General features: G+C 45.5%; 1 protein-coding gene and 1 long non-coding RNA gene across 3 annotated transcripts in view; one reads left to right on the forward strand and one right to left on the reverse strand.

Moving 5' to 3' along the window:
- The window catches only part of LOC111260145 (sodium/potassium-transporting ATPase subunit beta-2), a gene marked incomplete at its 5' end in the record, with an annotated part of 32,005 nt that extends 5,681 nt beyond the window's left edge, over positions 1 to 26,324 (reverse strand). For both annotated transcript variants that reach the window (XM_022832679.2, XM_022832678.2), the window contains 5 exon segments: positions 1,415 to 1,762; positions 6,647 to 6,803; positions 6,919 to 7,127; positions 8,617 to 8,819; positions 25,022 to 26,324. In XM_022832679.2, the coding sequence (XP_022688414.1) occupies positions 1,523 to 1,762; positions 6,647 to 6,803; positions 6,919 to 7,127; positions 8,617 to 8,819; positions 25,022 to 25,118 (906 nt within the window). In that variant the 3' untranslated portion in view covers positions 1,415 to 1,522.
- LOC111260148 (uncharacterized) overlaps positions 18,204 to 26,324 on the forward strand; it is a 13,963-nt gene continuing 5,842 nt past the window's right edge. Inside the window, exon 1 of the long non-coding RNA XR_015310913.1 lies at positions 18,204 to 19,497. This is a non-coding gene — a long non-coding RNA (uncharacterized LOC111260148). The remainder of the gene's footprint in view (positions 19,498 to 26,324) is intronic.

The following is a 26,324-nucleotide window of genomic DNA, read 5'->3' on the forward strand; positions in this document are numbered from 1 at the left end:
GACTTGCGATAGAAAGTCTCAAACTTGATAAGAATAGTGGCCGTCGACTGTCCTGACTTACCTAATTTGTTTTTCTACGTTAGCGCTCACAGCATTTGCTGCCGTAATTGTAACCGCTCATGTTTTACTTTCGTCAGTCGGCGTCATTAACGCGGCGTTAATGACACTACTTCGACCACAAGGGCTTTTACGCAGAGGCACGTTTCTTCCCCTATATTGATCGCTGCGAGGGTGGAACGCCAGATGGTCGGATGGTATTGTTGCAGCTTCCAGATGCTGGGCGAGGCGCACCGACGCAGTGTGAACCCAGCACGTCTATTACCAATCAATCACTCAACGCTAGCAACAGTGAGTCAATCAATGAGATAGGCGAATGGACCAGAATACGGACTAACAGCGATCTGACGTTAATCATCATGGAGGACGATGATGACAATGACCATCGTACCAAATTGTTGTGAAATCCACATCCATACAGTTGTTAAGTATTATTTTTTTCCTCGTTACGTTTATTAAGCAAGGATCGTTTTGCAAGATAGTCTACGAGCCACAGATGAGAGGTATCCAATAAAAACACAATGAAATATAAGGGACACAGACGTCTTTCCGACCCCTCTGGCGTTAAACCCGCAGCGCATTTAATCACAATTACAAAGTGCTTCATATAGTTGCTATAAAACTATTACCATCGTGGTCGCTGTCGTTGTTCATGGTATAGGTAAACTGTACTCGTGGCCGTAATGATCCGTGTTGTATGCGTGTGTTTGGCATAAAAGTCTTTTTCCTGTATAAATGTACGTGATAGCTATGAGACTAGTTACTGTATACTAATGTTCAGGGGACTGTTTCAATTGTGAGCAACCTTAGGCCATTCTCTCTATACTGCTAGGAACGGTGAATTTTCTCGACTATATCCGAGTCAATTGTATCTATTGTACCATTTGTTTCTTATTAGATGATTGCTCCATGGCGTGTAAATCTAATCGGCTAGTGGTAATTGATTTGTGAATAGTGAGACATCGGGGCTTATTTTAAGCTCTGCCCTATTATCGCTACCGCCTCCTTTATTTCCTATATCTGGCCTATTGTTATTATTTCCCTGGAGAAGAAAGGCGCCGGTGCACAGGTGCGCCAACCTTTACCAGCTAGGCCCCTTCCCCACCACCTGCAGAAGGCTGGATGGCTGGCTGGCTGGCCGGCCGGCCGGCCGGCCGGCTGTCGTGGTGCCCGTGATAGTTTGCTGCGCACAGCGGTGCGCGCGATGGAGGCCGCAGGATGTGATAGCGCAGTGCCACTTGATAAGTAGTTGGTCTCTCTGACAATGTAGCCAAATTGTCTATGATGTCTTAATGAAGTCTAATGGTGTTCTTCGCCGTTACTGTAGTAGATCGTCGTAGAGTCGAGGGCGACTGACCAACTGTATGGGTGAGGTGGGGTCCTTTTTCCCCAGAGGGCCATACTCGCTGCCACCATTGATTTTGGCGAACATGGAGACGGAGATGGCCCGAAGAACCGAGGGTGCTTAATCGATCATCAGCTCGAAGTGCACGGAACCAATCCTTTCTTGTCGGTCATGGACGATATTGGCAGCCCAGGCCTTGCATTCGACGTTGATGAGGACGCCCCGCTCGGGCTTGATGAACTGCGCGAATACGAATGGAGGCATGTAGCCCGGCACGTTCGTGTACGGGAAGTGGAAGTCATCGATGTACGGATTTGGGTGAAAGGAGACCGGGCCCATGTTCTCTTGGTCGGCTGCGTTCTGCAATGAATCAATCACCAACAAACGTAAGTTCCTGAAGCTACTAGTGCGACGCCGCACTCACTAACCTGGCCATCATTGCATGACGCGACCACACGTAGTGAGAGCGCGATGATCAGGCAACCAGTACTGAGGCATGAAAGGGTGGCCGGTTGACTGACCTGCACGTTTCATGCCCCTACTGCTTCTCTGCTTCCACTGCTACTACTAGCGACCTAATACATATGGTTAGGCTTCTGTGGTGCTTGTAGAGGTTTCTAGCCCGTGTGATTCACGCTATTAGCCCTCTTGCAGTGGCTTTTGTAGCTATACTCCAGCAAACGTTTTTCCTATAAAGCCTAGTTGTAAACAAATATACAAATTATGTTTCTTCAAGCTATCACGACATATGTTTTGTAAAACTGTTATGTATAACATCTGCTACACTGTTGACTTGACACTATTTTCATAGATAAATGTATCTAGTTAAAAGAAAATTCTATTGCTATAGGCACTTGGCAGGAACTAAAGGAATCCCGCCAGGTTATGTTAGTTTGTCAAAGTGGACCTAAAGTAAAATGAAGCGGTAAAACATTCCTATTAGTTAACAGAGCGAAGCCCGGAGCCCAACGGGATTGGCCTATACTAGTATATGAAATCTAAACTCGAATTATGGCCAACCCATCACGCGAATAATTTCGTTCGCCCATTCGATTACCTACTCTGCAATTGCCAAACGAATTATGATATACCCCTACGGGCAGATGTAGGAGCCGTACCTACGGCCCGTTCCGACGCCACGTATTGATAAACGTCAAAATTCATCCTTGGAAAGATAACAGTCAATGCGTGTAGTTCATTTTCTGAGCTAACTGGCTCAACAACAATTATTACTGCGCAAGCAAAAGATGAAACTTTGGATACAAACCTCACTGACTTCTTACTTCGGACCTTTACATCGAGCCGACTATATAACAACGAAGAGATGTTGTGCAGGTTTAGCAAAACGACGCCGGTTTGTTTCAGCGAAATACATCGCTACCAGTAGCATAGTCATCATAGAAATTGTTGTATACGTGTACAGGTCGATTCGCGGTAGTAAGCGAACTGTAGCTTCAATCTGATTGGTTCCAGACCTATCTTCTAATGAAAGAGTAATGCCCTGTTTCTCATCATTTGATCGATGTGAAATAGCTCATAAGTTCGGTAACTTATTTGCTTATCCTCGATTTGCTTATCCTCGAAATTGCTATGATGTATCCGTTTAGAAAAATGGGACCAATTGCGTACAAAGTGAACAGGCAGTAGACCGACTTGTGCTTACTCTATTATGCCCGCTGTGTAAAGCGCCGTGTACGGTCATAAACGGCGGCGGCCTTCAGCCAATTAACACGAATTTTTTTCTACTTGTTTCATTGTCTGTGTGAGCGCTAATAGTAGCTTATCGTTTTGTCACATTCTACGACATCTGTATTGATGATAATGATGATAACTTCCACGAAAGCGTGTAAAGCCTTCAAACTGAAGGCTGTCTCTGATAGTATCTCTAACTGATGATTGCAACCTGCTAGTTCTTCCTCCTTCCACTTCCTGGCTTCGCCGTAGATGCCCACTTGCTCGAATATGTTGTGACAAAAAGTTAACTTAAAAGAAAAATACAACAGACTACAAAATTTAGCAAATGTCTGCGATACTGTACTAAAGGTGTATAATTTTAACTTCATATCAATAAATGGTTGAAACGTCGTCGATATGGTCTGGGATCAAGACTGTCTCAGACCTCTTATCTGGTTCTCGCAACGACAGAGAGGCAAGTCGGGAAATGCCACGGCCTTTTATAGCGTCAAGCAACGGCTGTGAAAAGCTGGAATCTGAACAAATAAAATCTGCTTGTCATTGTTTTATAAGACCTCGGTCAGCTGCATAGATGCATTAGATATATGTCATTCACTCATTAAGGGCAGAAGATGTGCCAAATACTTGTTTAAGTATTTGGCACACTGTAGGACTGCTCCCAGATGTTTATGCGGCGAATGGCCGTTGAGCGAACGTTGGATGAACGCTGATTTGGCCCCGCTAAACGAATAAATGCTGGCAATGGGGCAAAGGGACACCGAGGTCATCAGTGGTGATGTTAACTCGAGGAGAAGAAACGTAAAGGCACAGAACGTCGTTACAATAATGCTGCTAATACTATAGCAGCACCACCTTCCTGTGTCCTCCTTTCAGCTGTTACTACAGCCATTACTTTACTGATGGCCCTGGCAGAAACCGTCATTAGCGCAACTCGGACAGAAGTAGCTAGAGTCACCCGCACACATATAGCCTTATTCCTGCCAGAGAGTCGGGGAACAGTCTGCCGCCGTCGAGCGTTGAACGAGCGTGCCGGTGAGCGAAAAAACAAACCAATCTAAGACAGCGTTCGAACTATAATTGCTATATTGCGAATCATGTGCAGCGCCTTCTGCCAGCGACGGGCGCTACCAGAAAGCACTGCGCCATAACGCAGTCAGAAATACAAAGCTACTGGGATCGGCATCAACTAGTCAGAAAGGGCGGGTAGAAAAACGGACAAGCAAGGAGGGACGGAAGTTAGACCTATTGCAGAAACAGCGCAATATTCATAAAAGCAGACGTTGTGGCTATGGGATAGCCGTCATTGCTTAACCAGCGAAACAGCCGACCGGTTAACCAAGCAGGAGCTGCAACCAACGAAAGGGACCACCTTCCGTAAGCGTTCAGACAGTGATATAGCTGCGGGTTTAGAGAGAAAGGGCACCGCAGCAGACGACCAGCCACCAAAAGGAAGTGTCATAGGACATACAACGAACATCGCGAAATAGAATTTCGAAGTAAAGCAAATATGCCATACTGTCGCCGCAAAATCGCAAGCATACCTAAGTTGAATCCAACATAGACTTGGCAAACATAGCGAAGCTGACGCTTTTTAGAGCGCTTTGCTACGTTTCCTTTTTATTCCTGATTTCATATGTATGCTTGCTGTCGCCGCCATTGTGGAAAAAGTTCCTTATACGAAAGGGCTCAACTCAGGAACAACGCCAACAACAGTGGCAACAGTAATAACGCCAGGGACGGCATACACAAGGGGGTCGAAACGGGAGCCGTTAAAACGGCATCGTTATATCGCGCCACGGTATTCCACAAAAGCGTCAGTCGTCGCCAGAACTTGAGCTTAGGACACTGGCGTCACCGACCTCCAGTGAACCGGCCCCTACTGCCGTAGCTGCTTCTGCCGTAACTAAGATCTAGCGTGGACGCAACCGGCTAAGTAAGGACGGCAGCCTAGGTCATTACTCTTGTTGCATCCAAGGTGACCAAGTCATAACAGTCTCTCGCTCCTCTAACAGAATGGGTACAAGCGGCGCGGCAGCGTTCGATCGCACTGCACTGACCACTCAAAACGACAGGAACAACAAACGGGCGAATCACAGCTAGACTGAGCAGACGCGTCGCCAGGCAAGCGCCATTATGATCAATAAATAGATATATACATGCATGTATTTCAAATGAATTACCATACGATGAATATATATGATATTAGCAGTCAGCTACTCAATCCTATAAACAGTAGAATATTTGTATTGTAGGATACGAAATACTAAGGGGGCGACAGAAAAAGAACGCTCCTGTTTAAAAAGTATTGAGAACGTTGCCACTGTTCTTATAAGCAAGCCTCAAATAGTGTTCTGATTAAGCTTGTGACGCCCAAATTAATAAGTGTTTTGGTATACCCAATAGCAGAAGAATTAGGAGGCGTGAAAAAGTTATCAAAAAACAGTGCCGAACACAGGTAATTGTTTCAGATCAACACGCACGGGACTAACCAGCGAACACTTACATTGCTATCTCTGATCGTTCGTATCATTCGGTCAAATGGAGTCAACTAGCGTCAAACAAAAGTAGTGAAGCAGTATTCCAACTACAACAGCAATCGTAACTATCCTTCCTAAGATAGTAAATAATGCTTTCGCATCTGGGGCCACCGGGTCAGCATTGAATGGCCACGCAGTATAACTGGGCATGCTGCTCCTCCGTCACATGCCTCTCGCTGACCACATTCGCTCAAACAGCAGCAGCAGAAGCAATGGCCCGTTCGAAGGCGAACAGATCCCGAGTGACCGGACTGAACAGAATCAACAGAGCAAGTGCGTATTACCATAGCATCCCAGATGATCAGCTTAACTAGAGACTGGACGACTCATCACGTCGTCGACGCACGAGAAGCTCGGCTTCAATTGTGGCTTGGTTCTCTCTGTCACCAAAAGGACTGTGTATAGCGATCGGAAGCCTCAACAGAGAACACAACGGCTGTGCCTCGTAGGGATATAAATACGAAGCATCAAGGAGCCACTATAAGTGATGCGCGCTGTTTATCAACCGCCAATACATTAGATGCACTTGTAGACGGACGAAGCGTATATTAGCGGACGAAAGATAGACATGAGCAAACAGTGCGACGGTTCTGATGATAGAGCAGAAACAGTCCCACAAAAGGTAAGAAGTAGAGGCAGGCAATAGTAGTAACTCAGTGTCCAATGGCCATGATCGGATACCTGCACTGGACAGCTCCATCACTTAGACAAAGCGTTCTCGATTAGAGCGAGAACTGCGTCAACCATTAGCGGAGGGGTCAGCACTTATTATATCTAACGTCTTTGTCCCTCAAAGCATTGCTTCATTCATTCAGCCTTTAGTTATGCTTTGCCCCTTTAGGCATGATTATACATAACAAAGTTGCTGAAAGCGTTTCGACAAGTCATTGCAAACACATTGCGTACCACAGTCATCCGCATATTGTCATAGAACCCTGTTTTGAATATCAAATGACCTTCAATGCAACAGAATAAAACATGCAACGAAAGAATAACATTGTCGTTAACGTACTTCGCCCTCGCAAGAGATGTACACGCGACCGTGTTCGTAATTTTCTTTTAGGCCATCGGGAAACCCTGGAGGAAAGACCTTGTTCAAGAATGGCGAGGGCTTCCAGCCGTAGATCTTGTTGATTTTCAGAGCGACGCAGGGTGTTCCATATTTGTAGCTGAAACGATTCACGAAAACAAATATGAAACATCCAGTGACTTTTTGAACTGGATAGCTGCTCATTCACTTTAAAGCTAAAGTTCTTCTAATATTCATAGCAGCTTTTAACTTACCCATAGTCCTCCTGGGTAGAGCAATTTGAATTCGTCTTGTAGATATCATCAACCTTGATGATGCAGGCCTTGCCATCGCCCGCGGGTCTTCCTACACCGCATTCAGAAGTAAGGTGCTCCCCGGTGTTGCCTGCATCGCGATACTTCTCAATAAAATCATCGAGGTCCTTCACCCAGTGCTTGTATGAATCTCTGTCGCTTCCTCCCGCCTGCCACAGAAAATAACCAAAATGCGGAGCTATAGGTATTATAGTTAGACCTTAAACAACCAATCGAAGTTTCGAAATTTTCAGCTGGCTCGCCCAATTTTCCTAAAGGCCTCAGCTGATAGATGCACCTTGTAAACTGTCCTATATCGCAATACACAGTATCGTGACTACTCGGCACGCAGCAAACGAGTTCCATGAGCCGTTACCTCGATGGGAAATAGTTACTATAATTGTTTTTGCCGGTAAACAGAGCGCATAATGAAAGGCACCTTCTATGGTTATAAAGGCTAGTTAGAAAGAATTTTTATTCAAAGACTATTGTTACTCGATTCCTATCAATCCTTGGACCCCGTTTTAACTTCAAGCAGTTAATAAGAAATTGTTAGTTATGATTTATTGATTAACACACTGTTACGAACTTTGCATGCTTACATTAGCAGTATTGCTGCCTAAGTTAGGACAGCAGAAGCGGAACTTGTGGAACGCTTATTTGGTTGTGTTGATACGTAATGTTACTTGGGTGCTGGGGTATTTAATCCACCTATATCGTGTGCAACGCTTTCACCTCAGCCGCGCACTCGTCGCTCTACTGCTAGTGCTGGCATTGCTTTCTCCTGCACGTTATAGTCCTGCAGTCCTATTGTTTGAAAAAGTGTAAAAGAGGATAGTAGCCACTAAATTTCTAACCCCCTGACACGACGTCATGCGCTGTCTGTTTCTGTAACTACATGCAGGGTAGCATTGTAATTCGTAGTCGAACACTCTTTTCACTGTGGAATAACCGTAGGCAACGGGGCATACGAAGACAAGAAGCAAAAGACTAAGCTGTTTCCGAGAAACATTGAGCCCAACGAGTGCAGCTGCGCTTAGACGTAGTCATTGACGTGTTTAGTTCTCGATGACATCACCAATTCAGCTCTATAAATTCTCGCCTCCCCTTCTTTGGTAGTCTACCATCTCCGTTCGTCATATCTGCAGGAACTAGCTTTGCAATGATTTGGTTACGTACCCCCCACCCAAGTAATATATCGTGTAAGCAAAAATACAAACACAACAACGAGTAAGTAATGATACTGAACTAGACAACTGTATCTGTTCAGAATCGCTGTAGAAGGCCAGAAAATCTGAATCGCTCGCAAGGGCATGTAGTTCAGAGCCAATTGAAATCAGAATATATCTGAAAATGACGGCTTCAGGAGGATGTGCCATAGATGTGGTAATATGATCAGGAAAAGAAAATGAAATAACTGTCACCGGAAGGCGATAAAGAAACTATTAGCTGAGCAAAAGGAATCCAACTGCTTCCTGAGTAAGGGCAACGGTTTACCGGTATGAATATTCTTCGCGAGACAGGATCTATGGACCGCTGTAGTTCGCTTCATGGGTTCCCACGGTTGGTATGAAAACCACCATATAGATACGCGCCCTGGCGTCTTTCCACATAACAAAGAGCGCTATAATATAACATATACACTAACGGCTTAGATACCTTGAAATAGATGAGTGTTGAGTCGATGTTAGACAGCGGTGGGCGTGGCCTGAAGCCTAATCCCGGTACAGTGCCAATGAGACTAGCGTCCAGGGTCCACTTTGGCTGGAAGGCATCGAGTGTCTGATAGAAGATGACCAGCATAACCGTCCAGAATGCCGCCAAGCAGATGAAGAAGATGATGTAGAAAATTGTGATTTTTACTACAATTTCAAACGACAAACGGCATGTATCATTAGACTCGGCTTGCTGATTAGCGAGCCCTTGCTAAACCCGTGTGCATGAAAATGATGAACCTGTGAATAAATGCTTTAAGCACTGCTTTATTGGTCACTTTAGCGTACAGACGTTGTAGTCGATCATATGTGTTGTCTCTCATCTCTTAAAGTCGCTTGTAATCATTAGGTACAATCTACATGCATGTTCTTTGTACACTTCTCATCCACACTCAGCTAACATGCTACTTCTTAAGTTTGTGGTTGTAGAAATTTACTCATAACAATATACGACATTTTCTTATAGAAAATAAATAGGTTGTCGTCATTAGAGACCTGCATTCTGGATATTAGTTTATCAATCTGCTTTAATTTTAAATTAAAGTAACGATTTGTCACTTGTCATAGCAATTTTATTCGTCGATACCCGATCGTAAGTTGCAGTAGGCTCAAACAAGTAATCTAAATAGCACCTCTATAACTTCATTAATGACTATATTGAACTAAACGCAATGTAAGTTTCCAAATAAAATATAATCATCATTTATATTAAACCATATTTGGACCCTAGTAGTAACTAAATACTAAACGTTGGCAAGGGTTTCCCTCAACGCCCTTCGAATTTTGTCCACCTTAAGGGTGCCGCTTTGTACCACCGGCAGGGTCAGGCCTGAAAAAGCGTCCACATGACGTTGGCGGAACCATTGCTGTGGACAACTTCGAAGTTATACTCCTGTAAGATCCGAGTTCCAAGCCGAAGGCCCTTCCATGCCTCTTAGAGGTTCAAATGCCTTTTTCGCGACGTATCACCCATACAAGCATACTTGAAATTTCTCAGCGGCCTATGCTACATATTAGCTTGATTCTGCTGGGGCCCATCTGTAACCTCGCTTTCAGATCATGTCGAAACTGTGCTCGTCTGTAACCTAAGATTGCAATAGCCGATACGATTACATACGGGTTAGCTTTCGAAGTTCTTCGTGTTGGTGATAACGTACAGCGGGTTTACGATCTGGTGAAAGTCCCGTATTAACGTGTTAATCACTAAAAGGTAGGCTCGGGAAACTAACTTCCTAATCTTTCAAACTTTCTTCGGATTTCAGAGAAACTCCGGCAACTATGCTGTTATAGCCTAGATATACTGTCTCTTGGGTTATGAAAATGTATTTATTTGCTTTTACCCTCAGGCAGACGGAGTCAATAGCAATAAGTCTTCTTGCAGGTGTGTCATGTGAGTGTCGAGATCAGATAACTAGACTGACATCGTCGACGTAAACAAGCCCCATTTCGTGTATCATAGTAACGCTGTCGTCCACCAGTACAGCTTAAACCTCGTCATCTATGAGCTATCTCTTCGCAGGTGGGAGTAAACTGGCGGTAAATCGCCGGCCGGGATCGTGTGCTACACAGCGCCATCAGTGAATCTATCTAACTGCTTAAAGAATTAAGTCCGTGAATACCCTTATAAAGCTATTGCGTTGCTTTGATGTCAACCCCCTCGAAAACCTCCAACCCATCGATGACAACGAGCCTGAGAAGGCTCGTTACCATTGACGGGTGCAAGAGGGCTTTAGTTTTGTTGTCAGCCCTATTTTAAGCTCGCTATGCTGACCTAAAGTGGTTCGATTCCTTGGCCTTGTAAAGTAATGCTGTAAGCTAGCAGCGCATAATACTGGTCTTGAACATCCGTGCTTACAACTACACCGGGACGCATACAAACCCACCTTGGAACAGCTAAAGACCCTGTTCAGCTGCAATTTGGTGCCCGGGTAGTTTAAAGTGGTTCTTTATAAATTGAAATCTTGCTTAAAATCTCTGGAAGGTGTCTGACTATAAGAAACAGCCCCGCCGACCCGCAATGTCAACCACCCCCTAGAACCGTCGTCCGGCGGATATAGTACAAGTACAAACGCTTTGAGGGCCTTGTAATTTCCACTGAACGTAACCTAGGATCAAGTGCGGACAAACTGCGTTTACTTCTGTCCAAAATCCAGTGAGTACTTTTCGGCCTAAAATTTTGATCTATAGCACAAGTGGGTCATGGACGGCGCAGTTTATACAACTTACACTGACAGGAGCAAGGTTCTGGGCATCGATTTTTTAAAACGAACCTGCTTCATGCAATTTAAGTATCTGCGGCAGTTGCTAAACGCTTATTGGGCCTCTCCGCCGTCTCACGCCTGCCACTACTCAGACTCGAATCTACTTCTGTTCGGCACTTCTGTAGCTCCAATATTCACAGGAGTCACGACTTTTTATTAGCCGACACAGACCTGGATACGTAGTTGATGAAATCGTCACTCGCCTATGATGTCCCTCAGAAAACCCCTAAGACGTATGGTAGTTCCAATCGGTCCATCAGAAAGTCTCTTGGGTTAAGACAAGGAAACTTTCCTGACGCCTTTTGTGAGAGTAGTACTCAGATGGTGGTACCACTTCATTTGGGAATATCAAACAGCTCCGCTGTAAACCCCGTACACGTCGTTGCGATCGCTTCGAACGCCCTTTAGCCTATGACCGCTCCAAACTATGGCACTGCCAACTCTTCCATCACGCTAGCTTCAAAAGTTGGAGGGAAGGCCGACCATGGACTTAAGAAATGGGTTCTACTCGACGAGTCCATTTCAGGTCGGACATAGTAGGGGGACTAGTGGCGGAGAGTCCATGACGTCCGTGAGCAGGTAAACCACGAAAGCAGACCTCCTTCCAATGCGTCCACATGCATTCGACGAGTGGGTCGCTGTTCTAACCGCGTTCGTAATCAACATCGGGTTTCCTTGTCAATCTGGCATAGCTTGTCATCCGGGGTAGGCCCTGCTGTTGTTGCCAGTAAAATGCATGCAAATAACAAATTGCTTCTGGCGAGCTGCGATTCATTCGGTCTTAAGCGGCTCCTTGCGTACAGATTTAAGCCGCATTTACCTGGGAATTACGGTAGTTGAAATAAATCACATACTTATCGTAAGGTCTATATGAGCCATCACATTCCAGGCAAAATGTAGCTTGTAAATGTAGACGAGTCATAAGCACTACTTGTTTAACTTTGCAACAAATAGTTATAAAGCGTCGTTGTTTCCAATTAATTGTCGCCGTCATTGTCTTCAATTAATATTTTCTTGAAAAAGGATTGAATTTATGTTTGTCTACGTACGGCAAATAATGGAAGAACCTTCGATAGATGTATTAGCATACTTCTTCTCTTTTGTAGTATCAATACAACTTTTGGCCCGAATGCCCCATTCTCCTCTGCACGAATACATATAAAACACGTACTCCTTGTGGCTTAACATTGGCGTTTTACAGGTTGTGTATTAATAATGATCAAATAATCCATTAGCTGAGATTATACTACAGAGAGTTTCTTACGCATTCAATGTAAAATAACTACTTTTATTTATTAGTACGGTTATTTTATATGCCTTATACATATCGACGTGGCCTAACTTTGCCATCCAAACGATGTAATACCTTAACATGTTCAGATCGCTGCTACACGCACCTATTAGTTCAGCGAGCGACCTGACAAATGCTAAGCTTGATACAGCCTATAACTATCAAAATATTAATAATGTATACCCGATTAGTTTATGTGAAGGCACGTGCAGAATAAAGCCCTCCACTGCTGCGTTCATCCAACTGTACCCGTTTAACAATCTTCAGTTGGTAGGTAGCAGTTTATTTGAACACTTGTCTCGCTGGTATTTGGTGACGCAGTAATGACACATCGAGTCCCAAGCTTTAGTAAAAAGCACCGAAAAAGCTTTTTGGTCCACTTTTATTGCCTTGCCTCTACCAGCTTCGCTGAGCCCGCCCCGAAAATCTTTTACTTCTTCATGTAGTAAAAAAGAAAATCGACAAATAACTGGCGTTCATTTTTTTTTTAACTAACTAACCTACTGAGGGGCGTGATTCGGCTCACCTCATAACGCTAACCCCATTAGTTTGCTTTACTCGAATTCTGTACTCCTTGAAAGACGGCGTGCCCTTTTGTAGCTTTGCAGGTCATTTCATTTTTTTATTTCAGCCTTCTCTACACTGTTGTTCTGATGCTACTCTTGTCTACTGTTGTCAGCGATCACCACACAGATCTTCCCCCATTTAGCCGTTGGAGTGTCTTCCTAAACCTCGTTATTCCAGCTTACCCCCTTTATACCGGCAGCGATGAATATGACGGTTAGAGGAAGGGTGACTGACTGACTTACGTGACGTCGTCTGATATCGATGACGCACCCCTGACCGCCTCGACAGACTCGTCGCTTTCGTTTTGTTCACGAAACAGTTCGATGCGAAAAGGAATACCGTTTACTAAAGTGAAACGGAAAAACGGTATAGGATATGGCGATACAACTCGTTTTGACCAGAAGAATTTTTACCAAGTCGTATTAAATGCCAGTATAACCCAGATGGAACTCGATTTACAGAAGCGTGCAAGCTTTACGATTAATGAAAGTATAAGCTGCAAACATTACGCGTATCTGCGTTGTTCTATAAATACTTTCTTTTTTATCAAACCAGTATCTTGATGCTAATTTACGCGAAGCCTTGATAGCATAATCAGATACTGTTGCAGTTTATACCCATTATGTTTGCTGAATATTATTAAGGCCATATAGTCTGCAAGTAAAACTAAGTAAGACTGTAGTAACAATGAGAACATGGCACATTAGCAGATTCTCCAACAGAAGCAAAAGAAAAAGAGGAAGTGAAATGAGTTTGGTAATCTCGAACGCAGGCCGTCGATCCTACTTAGGCTGCCACTAAATGTGGCCACCCGAACTTGTTTCGATATACGCAACTGCTCCATTCGATTACCTCGGCCGCCCCAGCGTCGTTACTGTTCGCACTCTGCTAGGACAACGCTGCTATCCGTAGTGAATCACTTTATGCCTACTCTGATCCACCGGTCTTTCCTAACGCCTCTTCCATTTGCCCACTGGCGTTCGCGCACTAAGTCGCAAACGAAACGGATATCAACAACTATAAGCGTGGGCCATGAATATGGAGCCAAATGACCAGTCATTTTTTGACCATAACTCGCTAAAGCCAGTACTGCTTCGTTTTGAAATCTTTTTACTGCTTACTCAAGCATGCGTTTTTCATGGGCTCCTACCTGCCCTTACCTGAATTCGTGGATTAATCTTCCAATATTAAGTGCGGCTCTTGCCCTGCCAATAAAGATACATGTCTTCCATTCGAGCTTTGCTCTATCATAGCTCGGCAGGTAGCGGTTGTCACTAGGTCGAGGCGCATCCACCAATCCAACTAATAACAACAGCCATCCAACAAATGTCTCTGTGCGCTGCTCCTGAGGTGTGGACATGAACAAATACATACAGAAACCTATGGCCGCTATTTCAATATATCGCTGGCCCCAGTACACTTGGGCATCGAGTTCAGCCCGTTACTACAGCATTATTCGTGTCGGTTCTCCTGCTTGACTACCGCTGCCGTCAAAGAAGATCAACGCGTTCTGTTCGCCGAGTTCTTTTATCATAGAGGTCCGCTGCCGCGATTCTGACAGCAGAGGCACTATGAATCAACTGGAAGTAGACTATAGGACGACAGTGATGCCGTTACAGGCAAGTAAACTATGCCTAACCGGCGACCCTGCAGCAAGACCCAAGAGCCAACAGCCCCCGAAGGCTCCCTTTACAAGACTCAGCTCTTCACTGTCATCGACGACGGCGGTCATCGATGACCAGAAGGTCTACATAAGGCGCCCTGAATCGTCTTCTTGCTTTCTCTTTTTTTACAGCCTTCGTCTACAGTGCAAAAATAGTGGTAACACTGAAAAGGTGAGGTCCTTATTCTTCAAAAAGGCTTCAATGCATGGCAAGGGAGACGTACAGTTAAGGGTGCTATCCCTAATAGATTTTGTACGGCTTAAACAACATGGCGACCCAATAGTGCCACAGCAGACATAATTGAGCTGAATACATGAGGCAGGGGCTTTTGTAGTCACAACAGCCTCATGAACAGAAACTGACAAACACAAATCAGCAAGAGCAGCTGAAACGAATGCCAGCATACAAGAGCCGCTGCCAATGGAAACAAACAAGGGAGAAGTACTGTCCGGTCCTCATCATCAGCATTGGTAGCAGCAGTAATGGCCATCGTTACGAGGTCCTAAAAGAGTGCTGTTAGGGTCATTTGTAGGGCTGGGCCGATGTCATGGGCGATGCCGGTGAGTTGCCTTGCCAAAGTCAGTAATGCTCACATAGTTTGATTGCTGCTTAACTTAATGTGACGGAATCTCTTCCGATTACTTCACGTTAGTCACATCTTGTTTAGTATATGCCGTTTTGCCTACATTAGCAATGGACCCGAGCCATGCGGGGCGCAAGTGTCGCAAAAGCAAATAGCGAAGTCAACGATAGTGATGGACAATCTGGTAAACATGATTCCATCATCGACATACAACATTATATGCAGCTCGTGCGTGTTTGGGATAGGCGGCAACCCTGCGCGGATTAATATTGCCGGAAAGAATGGAAGATGCGATGCGATGCCAGATCATTTTGCTGCGCCCAGAAAGTTGAGCACGCAACGTCTTCCATCATACTGAATCACTCTATAGCGATGACAACGACAAAGTATCAGGCATAATGCGGAGACGAACTCGGACGCCTCCGATTCAGTCACAACAACCCGTGCCAAAGACTGTTTTTGCATCTATTTTTATTACGAATTTCACTGCTACGCTGTTTCAATATAGCTTCTAATCCCGTCATATAAAGCCTTCATTTGCAGATATGATTTCAGCCGCCTGTGCAAGCAGCGGCAATCGTCACGGCGGCGGCGGCAGCGGCGACACAGTCAAGTAGCGTCATTATTACGATTGTTGTTGCTGGAACTAGCTTAGGCGAACCTGCGTTGCAATCCATAACCTGCCACCTGTCTACCTTTCAAAGGTTTTCTGCCCTTTACATCTTATCACTTAACTATCTCTATGCCGCACACTCGTGCGTGTGCATCGTTTGTTACGACGAAGTTTGCGTAAGGCCGGTCATCAGCGACGACAATTATTTTAAACCCAAGTAACTATACCGACGGGGTCGATGGCAGGGGCTGGAGGATACGCAAGCATTAGTACAATCACTGCCATATTGTCTAACAGGTACAAAGTAAATCCATCCAGCCTTTCTAAAACTCACAGCTGCATTTAGTCAGAGAACTCAGAAATGTCCTATAACTCCACTGTTAGAGGATAACAGGGTAGAAGCAACTATTGTAATAGTACTCCTTGCTTACTTTTTTTCAACGCCGACGCCAACACGCGCACCTCATCCCTCCATTGCGTCGTATGTGACGACGCCACAGTGATCGACTGCTGCAATCACGATGGCGATGATTATAGGACTGTTTGTTGCCACTGTATGGTGACTCCTATGAAACGACTGACAATCCCGCGGTTTCTCCTCCCTGACCCAACTTGTGACCATTTCCATAGAGTGAACGGTTTATTAAGTGATAGTTGACATACATACAAGGCAGTTCAACTAGCAGACACCGGAGAGGAGAAGGCATCATCATCGGAAGAAGAAGAGAGCATCAACGGTATCAAACCCGGCAAGCAAACTCGAACCTGTATCATCGATATTTATGGCTGTCATAAATCAGCTCACAAGCCCCAAATGCGACGACTTACAATAGTGACATTACAATGTCCATGTAGTAATATATCTACTACCTCTAGCAGTTCCACATTTACCGCATACGTGTCGATTCATTCGTCTGGTGCGGACTGTCCGCCGCGAAAGGATGTACATGAGGCCAACGTACTTGAGTAAATACGTTGGCCTCATGTACATATACTATAAGCAACCTACAAAGGAATCTTCTCGAACCGGCGGCACATTGTTTTAGCGTAATTACTAAATGCAAATGAAAGTCTTATCGATACTGTTCCTAATCGATCGTATTATCGTATTTACACAATGGCAACACGAGCGGCTGAGATTCTTGTTGTCTTTGGTTTAAAGATCTGGAGAAATTTCAGCGCGACATTTACTTCACGGTATTCAGAATGTAGATGTTGGTCATAATGCTTGAATGGTGTATCAGTAACAGTATAAAAAAAGACATTTTTATGCCTTGAAACGTTAATAAGATCTAGAGAAATTTAGGAGCCGTTAAGCAAAGAACACATCCAGCTACTGAATTGCTTCTGCGATAGTGGGAGTGTTCAACAATAAATACATGTAACCTAGCTTTTGCAGCACATAATCTTATTTATTGGTACAATGCAGCTACTGCGCGCATCTGTCCCCGTCATTTGTCTTAATCGTTACGGTTATCGCTTGTTTGTTGTATTGGACAGATAGTTGATCTTCTAGTCTTCTGATCTGACAAAACCTCTACACGATTGTTTGTTAAGTTATTGTAGATTGTTAACCTGTTGGTCAATATGGCAAGAGCAGCAGCAGCGCCAACCATTTTGGTCAATCGCATGATCGCCTGCACGCTCAGTCATTCCTCTGCGTGTGGGTATTTTATACACACACAGCCGGGACGTAGCGAAGGCGCACGAGTCACTTGAAGCCAAAATGGGTAGTTAAACTATTGTGACGTCACTTATGACACTATAATGTTTTTTGCGTATTTAACCTTTTTCGACAAGTAGAATATAGAATTTTTTTTCGTTAGGATCTGTTTTTTTCTAAAGCTTTTAAGAAAAGCTAAGCAGCATCGTAGTTTTGCATTTTTTGCAAAGAGGTGGTTATTTTCATTATATTGATATTTGTTTTGGAATCCTGCTATTAGAGAAATTCACGCTATTTGGGAGACCTATCCTGTTACACATTGAGGCAAGATGAGCGACTTCGACTTCATATTAGGCGCTATTAGCTATTACTTGTTTTGTTTGACGTCGTTTTATAACAGATTCGCGCATTGGAAGGGACTTTTTGTGTGCCTCGGTGTTTGCGACAAAGCCCTTGCGTCTTTGTGATGGTCAGTGTATAATCCGGTCTGTCTGCCAAGATCTTCCGCATTCAGGAACAAAATATCGGCTAGTTGTAACGAGAACTTGTGGTTTCAGGTGGCTCGCTGAACAGCTCTAACTAGGAATTGTTTCCAGTGGGTCAACACGGGACCGGGCAGCATCGTTGTTCAAGGCACAGATCGAGCGATGTCAGGTCCGTACTAGGACGTAGTGTATACTGACTCTGCCGTCAGAGCCATTCTACAGTGACTCAGGTACTTCACGGCTGGAGCAAATCGACCACAATTCACCAAAGCCCACCGCACAGAACACGCCGGCGGGCAGGGTACCGGACGTTTCGTCATTCATTCTAAAATCGTATCTGTCTTTTCGACTTACGCTCCCGTCCTTTGGCATCGATTGCGGAAGCATAACTGTGACGATATCAGAAAAGAGCAAGCTTCATTTTTTATTAACTTTGACTAGTTCGGTTGCTTTTGGGCAGTCGTAACAATGTTCTAATGTTTTAAGGAGTTATGACTAACAAGCACTTTTCTTTTGGCTATTTTCATTAGTTCTTCCCTTTCCATTTAGGCGAGAGCCCGTAATTTTGTGCCCATAAGGCTCACGTATTGAAAGCTAAACACACGTACCTATAATAATGAATACTATCACTGTTGTTGGAATTATCGTCGCAGCAGCCATATGCAAAAGTGCATCTTAAACTCATCGATGTCAAATATATTTTTTACGTTTAAGAAAGCCATGCAAACTAGTCTACAAAACATAAGAAATGATAGGATGATAGTAGTCTTGGTACCGATATAATCGCTCTTTTCGTGGTTACGTAACTCGCCACAGAGCGCTCGGCTCCATGCTGGGGGTGCTCTATGGCTTCATAGACTTATATAGTTATTTGTGGTGAGGCATCCACGGGAACCGAGTTGAGGTGATCCATCCTAAGACAAGAAGAGCTCAATAATATCACAGCTTTCATTGGACCAGTCGTCCAAGAGCATGCAAGAGACGGCATACGACAAGCACAAGCAGCCACAGACGCTTACACACATACATTTATGTATCCTAGACAATGTATATATATATATATATACACGCCTCGGTTGGCTGGTTTCGCCGCCCGCAACCTCCAGCAGTACCATCGGACGATTACGGCCACTAAATGCCAGCCGCACTGGCTATAGCAGCGTATGACTTGTAGTGAGTGAGTAGTGGTAAGTAACGTGTTACTGCTCCCCAGGCAGCGGGTTCTCCTCTTTCCATGTGACCTGCAACTCGAATCTTGAGAGACCTGCGGCTCTTGGCTACACGAAACATGCAGATGAAACCTCATACTCTGTTTTTAGCTGACGCTCTTCATACTTTCCCATCTTCATATCAAGCCTAGAATCTATGTCGTTGTTATTGCATTTCTATTTTGGCCATAAACACGCAGCGACCTGTTCGAGACGCGGGGCGACACACGAGGAACGGCAGCACCGACGATTTTATGCCGAATACGACATCTCTAATGAATGCTGTCATCAAGTTTTAGTCGCAGGCGTGTGTCAGCGTAAAAAAACAATGCCAAAAGCTGGTCGAAAGTGTTCATGTCTGATCCTGCAGGAGCAGACATATGCATTTTGAGCAAACAAAAATCAAACACATCTTTGTCGTCGTGCCATGCTTTGTGTACACAAAACCCAGGGATCATGCAGAGCAACAAACAGTTACGACCATCAATAGGTAAGGCTTACCCATTGCAATCATGTCGCGAGCCATACTAGAAAACCACAGAAATAAGAGCGGAGCATGTCGCCTCCATTTCGAAAATGCAGTCAATTACCGGTGATAATCTGTAGCGTACTCCCGACTCTTCTTCTTTTTCTACGCCCATTGGTCCAAACATCTCCAGTTGAACCAGAATGCCAAAAAAGACTGGTCTGTCGACTATCCAGTTGTCACAACTAAGCTGGTACGCAGTAGGCAGGACCACTGCTTGTATGAGCTAAACCGAATACTAGCGACTGTTATCGAAGCTCTCTTTCGTCACAGCCGACCGCACACCTGTATTTCTTGCCGACATTACTGCTCACCAAACTTAGGCTCAGCATAAACATTTCTTTCTATCTTATTTTATACGTTTTATAGCATGCTAGAAAATCTTTTTCAGCGTATTATGAATACGTCTTATTCAAGGCCAGTGGCTCGACCGTAGCTCAACCTAACACTTCAATACAAAATACAGATGTACTGCTACTGTTGTATGTATATCTATTGTATATATCCCTTTTGTATTGTTGCCCGTCTAGCTCCACTTACTACAGACACAAGCTAGCTGCGTCTTTAAGGTACGAGGGACCCCGTCATCCTGCCATGTCCTGCCCAGCGAGCAAGACCGGAACGACAATGACGAAAAAAAGAATAAGAACAGACTGTGGCAATGGTAGTGGCGGCAGCAGCAGCAGCAGCACGAGCCCACTTCGCGCATTAAAAGCCATGAAGTCTGTGCATTTTGCCACAGCTAGCTCTTCTCGCACTGCTGTTAGTAGCAGACTATGATGATTGCTGGCTCTACTATCGCCGCTGAGAGCGCCAGTCGGAGGAAATCACTGTCTTTCGTTAACATCGGTCACAGTTTTTCTCCTTTTGGCTACTATGCTTAGCCCGCTGCAACGACGATTTGTCATGTATCGATGGAGTCGCCAAAAAGAACATCGTTATTGGTGTTGTTTGTTGTTATCATCGGAAATCGATGCTTTGTTGTGGCGGACGGGCTGCCAATGACAGTCCCCATTTTGTCGGCATCTGTTCTCCTCGTAGTAACGTACACGTATGAATTACAATGAACTTTAAGATGATAGAGCTCAAACGATGTATTTTGCTGTCTGCACTCCTAACTGCCGCTGCCTTGAGGAGCAGTCTCTATCGGCTGGCCACCGACGGCCCCCAGGTAGAGTGTAAATCGGTTAAACTTTGTTACTGTCAACATTGTTGAAAACGGAAACTCAAACCGCAGCAACAGCTGCTTTTGCCATGAAAAAAATACCATTTTTCCGTCAAGAACCAAACTGCAGTTAATTCCGCGCCTCTATCCGCATCCCTATTCGAACACGAGAAATGCCTCAATCGACCAAATCGCATCCAAGAAACACGGAGTCTAGCCGAACCCAATAGCTGTCGTTTCATTACACACAGAATATATTATACATACATAAATAGAATCTTACTGTTTTCTAAGCTGCGTGATCACTTTATGAAATCAAGTGTAACAACGGGTCGAGTCATCGGTCAGTAATTAACATGGAAAAACGTCAGACTCATAGTATGGCAAATTTTGCTTTTACCGTATACCTATATAGAGACCTAAACGGACCATTTTTAGTACCACAGTTTGAAATACGTATCTACGTCAAACTAAGCGTACAATTTTTGAATACAAATGATCAACTCACGCATAGATTACTCATATATATATATATATAGTGTGGAGAGGAGACTAAATCCGATTAAGCACGTTTATGTGTAAGGTCATCGATGCTCATTGGCGGTTAAAAAAAAAGTCTAGAAAATCGTTCTTTTTGAAACCATTCACGTTAGCGCGCGTATAGGTTTTTGGGCAGTGTTCGGCGTCTCACTATGAGTTATACGCTACTATTAATATTACTATTCTACAAAAGCAGCTGCCGTTATTGGCGCCGAACTGATATGTTATTTTCCCGTTCTATTAATCCGAAAAAAAAAAAAAAAAAAAATCCATTCAACGAAAAATACTGTGTACGAAAAAAACAGAATTAAATAGTTGGTCTGAGAAACGAGCTTTTGTCGACACACAGAACAGCAATAGCTGCCACCATCGACATTACGACAGCCGCGGTGACGGTCATGATGTTGATGACGGAAAAACAGTATCTCCACCACGACCGTACAAAGTTGACGGCCATACGAAGGCGCAAACACGCGCTCGCAGTATCATCAGCATCACTCCCTGATCAATGGCCGGCTGGCTAACCGGCTTATTCAGGGAGCAGCATTGCTACTCGTTCAGATTACGCAGTCAGCGCCACAAATCAGTCGCCTCTGTCCATCGTCACCCTCGACGAATCAGCAGCTGATTTTCAATCAGCAAGGAACGAGCCAACTGCCACGGATATGCGCCAACTATGAAATTATGTTTGCTGCTTTTTCGTGCGCGGGTAAAGATGACGGCATGGTCGCAAACAGCGCTGGAGGGGGTCGTAATAAATAAATCCATTGATACCAACCAATTAAAGAGCTTACTAGAAAGTGAATACATATAATAACTGGAAATACTCTTCTCCTTATCCAACCACGACAGTTTATCGTGAACAGGAGAAGCACAAACGTCAGAAGCAGTATCAGCATCGGGAATCTTTAATAATCACAACAATTCTAGTACGTGTCTGTATTAGTAGCAAAAGGGTAATTATTGTGTTGATAAGATAGTCGCGACCAAGGAAACAGGGTCACCCCGCCGTCGATATGGACCTAGTCGCTCGCTGACTGTTTTACTGGCGGGCTCAGTAACACCCGACACTGGCTCGATGACTTTGACAGTCGCTTCTGCTGGCATCATTTTAGCCCAAGTCACAGCTCTGTGCGCGAACAACGAGGCGTTAGACAATGAAGCAGGGCACCACTACTCCTTTTTGTGCTAAGTAGATGTTTCGAGTTTCACATTGAGCACCATGGCCACAGCGCATTTCACCATACGGCTCGCTGCCGTGCGTCCACTGTTGGATTCGAACCGAGAACACTACGTATCTCTCTTCAGCTTAGCATGCAGTTATGCTACCCACTATTTCAGCACGGGTTCTTCTCCTGTTACAGCCATGCTGCCCGCACCTTCTCCGCCGTCTGCAGCGTTTACATCTACCGCTGCTGCAGCCACTACGATCAATGTAACTCTATTACGTTTAGTATTTATTATAGTACATATAATGGCGGGCGGAACTGACGTAGAATAGTGCATACTGCAAGAGCTATGATAGCAGTATCGTGGTTTCGGCAACGTCGACATCATCACGTCACCATATGTATTGCCGTTATATAGGCCTCGAATAGCACCGCTATACTGACCCTATTTGTACTCTAGACGCATACACGCATATATTTGGCGCTTTTTTTGTTTAAGGGACCTCTGAATTGGTCCAGTGGTAGCAGCAGTAAGCGGAAGGCCAAGAAAGATGCATCCATACGCACGGCACACCGTTGCCGGTGCAGGCGCAGCCGTAGCCGCCATCGCTCGACGTTGATGACGTCGGTCACCTTTGGCGGACACTCGAAGGACATTCGCCAATGACAGCTCGCCCAATGCAAACGAATAATAGACAAACCACTAAATAATGCTGCATGTAGGGGATTTCTCGGTGACAATTACATTCCTCGGTCGTTTTCTATCGCTCGAGAAAGCGAGGGCGGAATCTTTAAGGGGTATTTTTGGGATCATCGAGGCGCTATGCAGCACCACACAAACTATGTGCGTGTGTGTATAGTACGTTGATCCGCGCTCACTCCACCCGCCGCGTGGCCGCTGGCTGGCTGGCTGGCTGCCCCTCCCCCCTTGCCCTTCACGGGCTGCTGCTACAGAAGCCCCTTGCTGAGTGGTTTCGCAACAACGGCCCCAACGGCAGTAGTAGAGGTAAAATGTCAGTGACTATTGACGGCTTAACGGTCTGAGCTGTCGCTGCTGCGCACGAGAGCACGCATCACAGTTTGTTGTCTCCCCTTCGACTCACATATCGCACCGACAAAATTATATCTTCTCGGCCAGTCGCGCGCCGGTATGTCGATCGGCCAAAGGTAGGTCCACTCACTGTCCGCCGTCGCCACCTAGAGGGCTCTCCGAACGCCGCTGATGGTGACTAGAATGTCTCGCGATAGCTAAGAGGAGGCTCACATCAAAGTGGCCAGCGGCAGGCGACTGTGTGTTCGGCGCGCTGGCTGCGCCGTTTCGTCCGCCACGAGAATGGCACTGAGCCTCCAGAAGGCAGCGCGCCGGGGCCAAAGAGAGCCTCCCGCCGCCAGAAAATAAGCTAAAAGCAACCAGACGCAGGAGCGGGTATCTACTCAGTCACTGCCGCAACAGCTACTAGCCGTGACGTCACTATCACCACAGCAGCCAAAAAACAGTGGCAGCAAGTAAAACCGTCAGCAAACAAACAGGCAGGCAAACAGGCAACTAGCCTTTCGTACGGCAAGACGATGGTTATCGTTACCGGTGCTGCAGCCAGTGCAACTGACGCAGCTCTCGGTGTGAGCAGTGCGGATAAATAAATGTATCTATAGTCAGGCAACAGATGGGAAATATCCACGACAATATTGTAAAACGAAAACTGCATAAATCGTCGGAACCACTAAACAAAATATAACAAAAATGTGACCCGCCTCAAATCTTCACAAAAACATGATGCCACCCTAACGCTCTTTAGGCATTAGTTTGATAACGTTGTACAGCCGCCGCTTTTCTCCATCCTAGTGATTTATTTACCCAGCCAGCCAGCCAGCCAGACAAGTCGCTAATTGCAGCGAAAGAAGGCGCGAATCCCACTTTGTTCAAATGACCTCTATCGGTACTATTGTTATCGCCGCAGCGCGAATTGAGTATTTAGGAGACGGCCCTAACACCCCTCTCTCAATTGGGCTAACGGGACAGAATGAAAAAACTGCCAATTACATCACATTTTCTGGGCTTTGGACGTTTGTAGAAGGAGGGGTCTTAGTTGGGGTCGAAGAGGTCGTCGGAATGTGCCCATCGCTTTCCCGGAGGCACTGGGACAAAATGCCCTTAAAGTGACCGTGGACAAGGGAGAGTCTCAACCCTTACTGGAAGCCATTATCACATTGACGGCATAACGTTCGGTGGATTCGGAGTCGCTTCGGGACGCTTTGGAAATCACCTCACGGCGTGACCGCGCGCCCTGGGACCGCGCGCTCAGAAAAATTCGGCGCGCGACTCCCGCCACCGTCACCTGATAGTCCTAACCTAACCCGAAGCCGTCCTGTGTTCTATGCCTTGCTCGTCAAGCACGGCCGCTGCTATCGCCGTTGCTGTTAATATGGGAAGTTCACACTGCAGCACTTAGTCCGTAGAAAGCATCGAGCGGTGATTGCTGACATCTATATGTATATATATATATATATATACGTATATATATATATATATATATATATATATACATATATATGTAGCAGTTGTTTATTCTAACTAGATCGGTTAGAACGTAAACTGTAGGACAATAGTACTTACGCCATGATGCTCCGGTTCGGCCGAGCACTTCTCCAGTATCCGAGTTGTAAAGGAACCGAAGTGCTCCTCCACTTTCCTCCTTATCTTTTCCGGCCATCCTTTTTGGTTGGTGTTAATCGAGTGGTTCAGCTGATAGAAGTGTCTTCGTTGAGAACGTCAGTCGATCGAATTGTGTCGCGTGAAAGAAAGTCGTCGTGATCCTCGCAGCAGCAAATTAGATGCGATGGTTGTTAAGGAATCGGTTATTCAAACAAACACGACGAACGAACACGAACACGAACAAAATAATGATGGACGATGAATGTTGTTGTCAGTTGTCCGCACGTCTTTTTTCCGCAGCACAACCTCTCCTCAACCCCTCACAAACGATGGAGCGCGAGCAGGCGGCCGTCGTCGCAAACGGCCCTACGACCTTAGGTTGTTGCAACACCAGATCTGGCTTGCACCGTCACTTGCTGCTAGTAAGCTGAGGTCTATATCTTTAGTTGTAGTGGCGTTCGATGGTGTGCACTTCGCAGCCAGCGATTCGCTGTTGACGCTGTAGCACTTCCGACTTGAAGCGCTGGGCAACCTTCCTCAGTCAGCTTAGCTTACTTAACTGTAGTCGTAGTAGCAGTAGTGGCTGTAGTTCAGTTCAGCTCTGCTGCCGCTGCGATTCGCTCATTCACGACATGCAACTACAACAGCATTCACCTCGGCTCGCTCGTCACTGCTGCTGCTAGCCCGGATGTGGAACAAGCCAGCGCCTGCTGCTCCGATCGTCAGTTGCACTTCTCTGCTGCCGCCGCTGCCACTGGCACACTCTGTTCTAGCTCGAGTCGCCCCAGGCAGATCAGCAAAGCCACCGCCGATAAAAGGCCGACCCACTCCACTACCGCGCCGGCGATCGATCGAGAAAGGAGGGAGGCAGCCGCCGATCTAGCGGCACCACACCGCTAGCGCACCACACTACCCAACAGCTGTCAGCTGTCTATGTCGCCGCCTTCGCAACCATGACTCGCGTTCCAACGGAAACAAATTTTAGTGGTAAACTTGCGCTGCCTGCCACCGCCGTAACCGGTGCGTGCCACACAACGTACCACACGAACCACGTTGTGACTCCTGCCACAGACACAGCGCGTATGCAACGAGTTGTGTGTGAATAGAGCTAGCGCAAATAATAAGTCGTGTGTCCCCACCCAACATATTGCTTTGCTCCCCACACCCTCCTGTCTGTCGGTCCGTTCGTGCGGCGGTTGGTCGCGCGATGTGCAGGCTATAACCAGCAATAGCCACTGCTATCATAGCTACTAATACAAGCACA

The sequence above is a fragment of the Varroa jacobsoni genome, unplaced genomic scaffold, assembly GCF_002532875.2.
Source record: "Varroa jacobsoni isolate VJ856 unplaced genomic scaffold, vjacob_1.0 scaffold_404, whole genome shotgun sequence".
NCBI lineage: Eukaryota > Metazoa > Arthropoda > Arachnida > Mesostigmata > Varroidae > Varroa > Varroa jacobsoni.